This window comes from Vigna umbellata, chromosome 4 (assembly GCF_029865625.1).
Source record: "Vigna umbellata cultivar VRB3 chromosome 4, Vumbellata_1.0, whole genome shotgun sequence".
Lineage (NCBI taxonomy): Eukaryota > Viridiplantae > Streptophyta > Magnoliopsida > Fabales > Fabaceae > Vigna > Vigna umbellata.
Window position 1 is genome coordinate 23,479,486 of NC_142168.1, and position 9,560 is coordinate 23,489,045.

At 42.6% G+C, this 9,560-nt stretch overlaps 1 protein-coding gene across 1 annotated transcript; it reads left to right on the forward strand.

Annotated features, from left to right (window-relative positions):
• The first annotated feature begins 2,254 nt into the window (after positions 1 to 2,254).
• LOC148199628 (uncharacterized) lies at positions 2,255 to 9,255 on the forward strand. The gene is made up of 4 exons (XM_088112729.1): positions 2,255 to 3,253; positions 3,548 to 3,625; positions 3,728 to 5,554; positions 5,860 to 9,255. The coding sequence occupies exons 1-4, from the start codon at positions 2,255 to 2,257 to the stop codon at positions 9,253 to 9,255; spliced, it is 6,300 nt and encodes a 2,099-aa protein (XP_087968855.1).
• Positions 9,256 to 9,560: the final 305 nt, after the last annotated feature.

Genomic DNA, 9,560 nt, shown 5'->3' on the forward strand with positions numbered 1-9,560 from the left:
CAGCCTTGGCACAATATTATGATTCTCCGCTTCGATGTTTCACATTTCAAGACTTTCAGTTGGCGCCAACCATAGAAGAGTTTGAGTATATCTTGGGTTTGCCACTGGAGGGTACCACTCCCTATCAACATTTAGAGCATCATGCCTCTATACCCACCATTGCTGCCATCATGAAATTACATCCCAAGGAGCTTGAAGACAGGATGATGATGAGGAATCAAGTGCATGGGTTATCACAGGGATATCTAGAGCAGTATTTACATCATCTGGCTGATAAAGAAGATTGGGAAACTTTCATGGATGTATTAGCCCTCACCATATATGGCATTGTCTTGTTTCCCAAAATAGAAGAATTCGTGGATTGTTCCGCGATAGACGTCTTCGTGGCGAGTAAAACCAGATCAGAGAATCCTGTAACAGCAGTTCTTGCGGATGTTTATGGGACTTTGAGTTTTTGCCATGAGAGAAAAGGAAAGAAGATTCTTTGTTGCTTACCTGCGTTGTATACATGGATGACAACGCGCGTGTTTAAGGAAATGGTCGACGTTAAGAGTCTATCGGAGACTTTGTCACACCAAGGGCTTAAAGGTAAAGGAGGAAACGATTGGGCCCGATTCCTTGCCGGCTTGAGCGAAAGAAGTATAAAATGGCGCCTTCCTTGGCTCGGAAATAAAGTGCCTGTACAGCATTGTGGTAGTTTTCCTAATGTACCTCTCATAGGTGCCCGGTACTGTATCAATTACAACCCTCTTTTGGTGCAAAGACAATTTGGGCATCCTATAAAAGGGGCACCTTCATCAGATTACCTTGCTACCCTATTCATTTATTACGAAGACGGGCATTTCATTGAACTGTTAAGAAAGGTTAAAAGCGCCTGGGAAAATGTTGTTCGAGCAGAGAAGGACTTGAGGGATGGAGTAGTGGATAGCAGTGTTAGTTATCACACCTGGATTCTGGAGAGAGTGAAAGTAGTCAAGTTGCCTTTCAAGCCAATCAAGGATCAATCAGCTAGTGAAGGACCATCTCAAGCCCCAGAAAGTGAAGAGGTGCAACAACTAAAAGCTGAGATGGAGAAATTGAAAATTAGGAATGCTAGGTTGGAGAATGAATTACAAAGAGCGCGTAATGATCTTGTGGATATGAGAAATGATAATGAAGAAAAGTCGCGGGCTTATGAAAACCTTGTCAAAAGCCAGAAGGCTGAGAGGGATTACACATTTCGAGTGAAACAGGATCTAGCTGCCGCGAGTAAGGAATTATCCATGAGGGTAAATGAGAAGAAGGTGGCTTTAGAAGAGGGAAAGGAGTGGAAACACCTCTACGAAGAAGCCAAAAGAGATAAACGAGAAGCCCTGAAGAGATTAAGAGAAGCGCAGATTCAGATAGAAAAAGCGGGGCATGAGATGAAAGAGATGGCCATATCGTTTGAGGCGGATATGAATAGGGAGCGTTGGAAGCTAACAGAAGCAGAGGAAGAGCATCGAACTCTGATAAAACAAATGGAGGAATATATCGAGGAACAGGAGGAGCGATGGAGGTCGATAGATTTTGAAGAAAGGCATCAGGCCTTGATAAAGCGAATGGAAGAGCACATCGCCGAGCAAGAAATGGCTGTAAAGCACTGGAAGGAAAGATTCTCTCAGTTAGCTGCTTTGGCAAACGGGGCAATTGAAGACATCCCCAGGATGGTGTCGAATGCTGAAGCAAGCACTCATTTTTGTAATTCACCAGCGGAAATAGAATTGTTTATTAATCATTGTAAATGGTTGGTAGGAGAGATGAAATCTTTCATTGCCCGGGCGCGGGATTGATGTACATCAGAATTATGTGTTTTGTTCCTTAGACGATGTAATGAATCAAATTTTCTTGAGATGAAAGATGGGGGATGTTTGTTTGGTATCTGCTTGTGTTAATTTTCCATCAGTATTGTCATCGTTATCCTGTGATTTCCACTTATCATTAGCATGCATCATGTTTTCTTTCTGCATTTTTCATCCTTATCTAATTTAATTTAATAAAAAATAAGAACAGTACAAGTGAGAGAACAACGGCAAGTTTTCCAAGACATCCGTACAGGACCAGAGCTAATTCGAAGGTCATGGAGAATTGGGAGCAGTCACACGAATCTATTAAGGCCGATGTCAGCCAGTTGAAGGATCAAATGGCCCAGATTTTGGCGGCTCTCGAGGCCCTGAAGACTACGGGAGGGGCGACGTCTGCGCAAGTTGAGGGAAGTGCTCAATATTACCCTCCGATGTTCAATGCTGGGAGCCAATCTGTTTCGTTCCCAATGTATGGATTACCCCAAGGTTATACCCCACCTGTGGGAGAATACATAGAAGGGGAGCAGACTTCATTCTCTTTTCCTACCACTGCCAACGTACCGCCAATCAGTACTCAGGGGCCTGTTGTAATGTCTGCACCTATGGTAAATGAAGGGATGCATGCAAGCATGACTGATGGAATACGAGTAACCCCGGTGCCACCTGTGATTACCGGAGAGGGTTTTTCTACCAGGGCTGCACCATATACTTCGTTTCAGGGGGTAACTAGTAATGTTGATGGGGCAAAGGATAAACTGGAGAGCTTAGAGGCAAGATTGAGGGCTGTAGAGGGGTATGAGAGTTATGGTTTTGGGGATGTTTCTAGATTGAGTTTGGTTCCTGGCGTTAAAATACCACATAAGTTCAAGGCACCAGATTTTGAGAAGTATAAGGGAAATACATGTCCAAAGAGCCATCTGACCATGTTTTGCAGAAAGATGGCTGCATATGCTTATGATGAGCAGCTGCTCATCCATGTTTTTCAAGATAGTTTGGCTGGAGTGGCGTTAAACTGGTATACCCATTTGGAGCCTACTCGAATTCGTTGTTGGGCGGACTTGGCTGATGCATTCGTGAAACAGTACATATACAATACACATGTTGCGCCAGATCGTTTACAGCTGCAGAACATGTCGAAGAAAGACAACGAAAGTTTTAAGGAGTATGCTCAGCGGTGGAGGGAATTGGCTGCACAAGTTGAGCCACCTTTGTATGATAGGGAAATGGTGGCAATGTTTGTAAATACACTCCAACCACCATTTTATGAACATATGGTGGGAAATGTATCTTCAAATTTTGCCGATATCATCGTGATAGGTGAGCGGATAGAGATCGGGTTGAAAAATGGGAAGATTGCATATGGCTCGTCGGTGGTTGCAAATTCCAAAAAACCAAATTTCAACTCAGGAAAAAGAAAAGAAGGAGATGTGCATGCAACATCTGCAACCCCCGTGTGGAGAGGTCAGGCTCCCACTCATAATTATCGACCATACTGGGGTCAACATCCACATGCAGCTAACGCGTCATTTGGTCATCAAATTAGGCCTCAACAACAACCGGGATACTATCAACCACAATACATCCCGACGAATAATTGGAGGGGAGGGGCAAGTGTAGGTTCCAGTATGAATGCGGGTCCCAATACTTATTCAGGAAGGAACCAGGAAAGAAATTATGTTAACTTTACTCCAATTCCTACAACTTATACGGAATTATTGCCTCAGCTTATTAAACAAGGGCTAGTTGTCGTTTGTCCCCTGAAGCCTTTGCAGCCTCCGTACCCAAGAGGCTATGATGCAGAGGCAAAGTGTAGTTATCATGGAGGGGCCGCTGGTCATTCCACTGAGAGGTGTCTGGCTTTCAAGCATAAAGTGCAGACTCTAATTGATTCTGGGTGGTTAAAGTTCCAAGAAGATAAACCTAGTGTCGAGTCCAATCCTTTATCTGGGCATGGAAATGCTTCGACGAATGCTGTCGAAGTGAAAGAACATGAGCTGGTGAGAAATGTGAAAGAAGTTAAGAGCTCTAGGAGGTTTATCTTGGAGGCGTTGCTGAAAGTGGGTATCTTGAAGGGTGATTATGATGAGAGTATGGCATGCGCGCTCCACCCAGAGGCTGAGCACTCTATTGAGGAGTGTGTTGAATTTGAAGAAATTCTGCAAGACCTGCTAGATCGTGGTCTGATGCAGGTATGCTACAAGAGGGAAGAGGGTGATGTATTTGCACAAACTGGTGATGAATCCGACATGATTGTACCAGAACCATTGGTGATTCGTTTCACTAAGACTACCTCTATTCCACCAACTCAAGGAAGGTCGCCTGTGGTTATCCATGTACCAGCCCCTTTTCCTTACAAGAACGAAAAAGCCGTCCCATGGAGATATGGGACGTATGCGTCAGGCGAAACGCAAAGCGTTGACCCTGTCGTCAAAAACATATCAGGGATAGGGGGAATGACTAGGAGTGGTCGAATTTTCACATCACCTGAGTTGGCACGAGAAAGGGTTAATGATAATGAAGCAACGATAGCCGCGAAAGCAAAAGAATTCTTAAAGGGGAAGGGGGCACAGACAGAGGAAATCCCCGACAAGGAAGAGAAGAGAGAGGTTTCTGAAGAGGAGGCTATTGAATTTTTAAAATTCATACAACAAAGCGAATATAAGGTGGTGGAACAGTTAAACCGTATGCCTGCTCGCATATCCTTGTTAGATTTGCTCATGCATTCGGCATCACACAGAAAGTTGCTAATGAAGATACTCAGTGAGGCTCATGTGGAGCAAGGTATTTCATTGAATAAATTCGAGGGTATTGTTGGCAATATTGTTGCTAATAATTATCTCACCTTTACGGATGAAGAGATACCTGCTGAGGGAAGAGGGCATAATAAGGCTCTTCACGTCTCTGTGAAATGCCTGGACCATGTTATTGCGCGTGTTTTAGTGGACAATGGGTCCTCCTTGAATGTTATGCCGAAAGCAACCTTGGAAAAGTTACCTTGCGAAGGAATGCATATGAGGCCAAGTTCAATGATTGTGAGGGCGTTTGATGGCAGTAAACGAGAAGTGATGGGAGAGGTGGAATTGCCAGTACAAGTTGGCCCTTGTGTATTTCAAATAACATTCCAGGTTATGGATATCCTGCCAGCTTACAGTTGTTTGTTGGGACGCCCATGGATCCATTCGGCTGGAGTTGTGCCTTCTTCATTACACCAGAAGTTGAAGTACGTGATGGGAGATAAACTAGTGATAGTATCAGGAGAAGAGGATCTTCTGGTGAGTGGGCCATCATCCACACGATACATCGAAGCGGCTGAAGAAGCTCTCGAGATAGCCTTTCAATCGTTGGAGATTGTGGGAAATGCTTGTGTGGAACAGTTTCCAGTTAATCCTCGTTTATCATGTGCTTCTATTATGATGGCTAAGATTATGATAAAAGAGGGCTATGTATATGGGGAAGGTTTGGGCAAATATCGGCAAGGGCGAGCATTCCCTCTGGAGATCGTTGAAAACAAGAACAGATATGGCTTGGGGTACAAACCTACCCGGGAAGACAGGAAAAGGATGATTGAAGAAAGAAAAGAGCGCAGTTTGGCCCGTGCAGAGAGACGAGGGCCCAGAGAGAGCAAAATTCACATTGTTGACATCAAGGAAAGCTTCCGCAGTGCTGGGTGGATCAACACTGGCCAGATAGCAGCCGTGGAGGATGAAGAAAGGCCTCAAAGTTCGAGCTTTGTGTGGGCTTGCTCCCCTGATACTCAACTCAACAATTGGGAAACACTGGATTTACTTGTGATGCTTAATGTGAACAAAATGTAATAGTTTTAATTAAGCTCATAGTTTCGATTGGGGCTTTAGAACTAAAGTTTTGCGGATTGATTCTTTTTACTTTTCACTCAGCGTGATAATAAAGTTGCATTTCATCATCATTTGGCATTTTTCTTTGTTTATCTTATTTATTTATACTTTTTCATAAATTTAAATGATGCAGATGTGACAATGATTGTTTTGAAAATAATGATATCAATGTTCCTAATTTTGAGCACCCTATCAATAATACGGAAGATGATTTCGAAGATGATGTGGAACCCTCTCCAGAATTATTGAGATTAGTGGAACAAGAGTCTAAGGAGATAAAACCCCATCAGGAGGAGATTGAAATACTTAACTTGGGAGAGAAGGATGAGATAAAGGAGGTGAAAATCGGTACTAGTATGAAAATGGAGGTGAGGGAAAGATTGCGTGTCCTGTTGAAGGAGTTTAAAGATGTATTCGCGTGGTCTTACAATGACATGCCTGGTCTAGATACCGATATTGTGCAGCATAGACTCCCACTCAAGCCAGAATGCCCTCCAGTCAAGCAAAAATTGAGAAGAATGAAGCCGGAAATGTCCCTAAAAATTAAAGAAGAAGTCCAAAAGCAATTTGACGCAGGATTTTTGGCCGTGGCAAGATACCCACAATGGGTAGCGAATGTGGTACCAGTGCCTAAGAAGGATGGGAAAGTTCGGATGTGTGTCGACTATCGTGATTTGAATCGTGCAAGTCCGAAGGATAATTTCCCGTTACCACACATCGATACTCTGGTTGATAATACGGCCAAATTTTCGTTGTTTTCGTTCATGGATGGATTCTCGGGATACAATCAAATTAAAATGGCACCGGAAGATATGGAAAAAACGACCTTTATCACGTTATGGGGAACATTCTGCTATAAGGTTATGTCTTTCGGACTCAAGAATGCTGGGGCAACATACCAAAGGGCAATGGTGACACTCTTTCATGATATGATGCATAAGGAAATTGAAGTTTATGTGGATGACATGATTGCAAAGTCGGAATCAGAAGAGGAGCATATTTTCAATCTAAGGAAATTATTTGAGAGATTGAGAAAGTACAAACTCAGGTTAAATCCTGCCAAATGCACGTTTGGAGTAAAGTCTGGAAAATTGTTGGGCTTCATTGTTAGTCAAAGAGGGATAGAAGTTGATCCGGACAAAGTAAGAGCGATAACGGAAATGCCTGCGCCCAGAACAGAAAAGGAGGTTCGAGGTTTTTTGGGAAGATTGAACTACATTGCTAGGTTCATATCCCAATTAACTGATACTTGTGAACCAATGTTCAAGTTACTACGGAAAAACCAGGCCGTAGTCTGGAATGAAGATTGTCAAGTTGCTTTCGAAAAGGTCAAACAATACTTGCAAGACCCTCCTGTATTGCGTCCACCTATGCCAGGAAGACCGCTCATTTTGTATTTGACCGTATTGGATAATTCAATGGGTTGTGTATTGGGTCAGCATGATGAAGATGGGAAAAGAGAGCATGCTATATATTACTTGAGCAAGAGATTCACAGATTGCGAACAACGATATTCGTCGTTAGAGCGAACTTGTTGTGCACTGGCGTGGGCTACTCATCGTCTAAGGCAATACATGTTGAGCCACTCCACTTGGTTGATATCTAAAATGGATCCTATCAAGTATATTTTTGAAAAGCCTGCTCTCACTGGAAGGATAGCTCGATGGCAGATGTTATTGTCAGAGTACGACATTGTATATGTTACTCAGAAATCTATCAAGGGTAGCGCTTTAGCGGAATATTTAGCCCATCAACCCATTAGTGATTATCAGCCAATGCAACCTGAATTTCCTGATGAAGATATCATGGCTTTATTTGCTGAGAATAAAGAGGACAAAGATGAAAAAGCGTGGACGGTATTATTCGATGGGGCTTCGAATGTAATGGGGCATGGAATAGGGGCAGTGCTTATCTCTCCTAAGAATCAATACATTCCAATGACGGCAAGGTTGTGTTTTAATTGCACGAATAATATCGCAGAATATGAAGCCTGTGCCATGGGAATTCGAGCAGCTATAGAGTCTAAAGCAAAAATTCTGGATGTATATGGAGATTCAGCTTTGGTTATCCATCAATTGAAGGGAGAATGGGAGACTAGGGATACTAAATTAATTCCATATCAGGCTTACATCAGGGGATTAATTGAGTATTTCGATTCCATCACGTTTAATCATATACCGCGAGAAGATAATCAATTAGCAGACGCGTTGGCTACCTTGTCGTCGATGTTTGAAGTTGATCAAGATGCAGAATTGCCAATGATTGAAATGAAGAGTCATACGGAGCCAGCATATTGTCATTTCATCGAGGAGGAAGTAGATGGTAAACCTTGGTACTTTGACATTAAACATTATCTTAAGACTCGAGAATATCCAGAGAAGGCATCCGAAAACGACAAAAGGGCGCTAAGGAGGTTGGTTGGCAGTTTCATTTTGAGTGGGGATATTCTATATAAGAGGAATCATGACATGGTTCTCCTTAGATGCGTAGATGCAAAGGAAGCCGAGCTGATACTAAAAGAAGTACACGAGGGTACATTTGGCACGCACATGAATGGGCACTCAATGGCCAGGAAGATACTGAGAGCGGGGTATTTTTGGTTGACTATGGAAAATGATTGCTGTACACATGTGAGAAAGTGTGAGAAATGCCAGGTATACGCAAGTAATATCAATGTTCCACCCACGACCTTGAACGTGTTGTCTGCACCATGGCCCTTTTCGATGTGGGGAATAGATGTCATCGGAGCTATTGAGCCAAAGGCGTCAAATGGACACCGTTTCATATTAGTTGCAATCGATTACTTCACAAAATGGGTTGAGGCCGCTTCTTATGCTAATGTAACTAGAAAGGTAGTGACCAAGTTCATAAAAAGGGAGTTGATTTGCAGATACGGGATCCCTAACAGGATCATCACTGATAATGCCACTAACTTGAACAACCAGATGATGACAGAGTTATGTGAGGAGTTCAAAATTCATCATCTTAATTCTTCTCCTTATCGTCCAAAGATGAATGGGGCAGTAGAGGCTGCTAACAAAAATATCAAGAAGATTGTGCAGAAAATGGTGGTCACGTATAAGGATTGGCATGAAATGCTTCCTTTTGCTTTACATGGTTATCGCACTTCGGTACGAACATCGACTGGGGCAACGCCTTTCTCGCTTGTATATGGAATGGAAGCAGTACTTCCGTTTGAAGTGGAAATTCCGTCCTTACGAGTTTTAATGGAAACCCAATTAGAAGAGGCTGAGTGGGTTCAGGCTCGTTTCGACCAGCTCAATCTCATCGATGAAAAAAGATTAACAGCGGTATGCCATGGACAATTGTATCAAAGAAGAATGAAGAAGGCATTTGACAAAAAGGTACATCCAAGAGAATTTCATGAAGGTGAGCTGGTGTTGAAGAAGATTCTACCTATACAAAAGGATCATAGAGGCAAATGGACTCCAAATTATGAAGGGCCATTTGTAGTGAAGAAAGCATTTTCTGGTGGGGCACTAATTCTCACGAGAATGGACGGAGAGGAGTTACCATTGCCAGTTAATTCTGATGCAGTAAAAAAGTTTTACGCATGATGATTCCGTGATAGTGGTTGCTGTTAAAGGGATGTTGATGTTATCTTCAACGCTTATTGTACTCTGTGTTTTATTCAATAAATAAATTTCACATGATTTCATTCATATTTTGGTTGTTTGCATTCCATCTGAAATATTGCATGTCACGCTGAGCTGTTAAGTAGTCAGATGAAAATGAAAATAAGTAAACGCGCGTTGATAAAAGCATCACAGGTATATCAGGTTGGCGAGCTCGGTCCTGGAGGATGTCGGAAAGGAAAAACGAAAAAAAAGGAGTTACATGTAGAGTTTGTTGTTAATAAAGT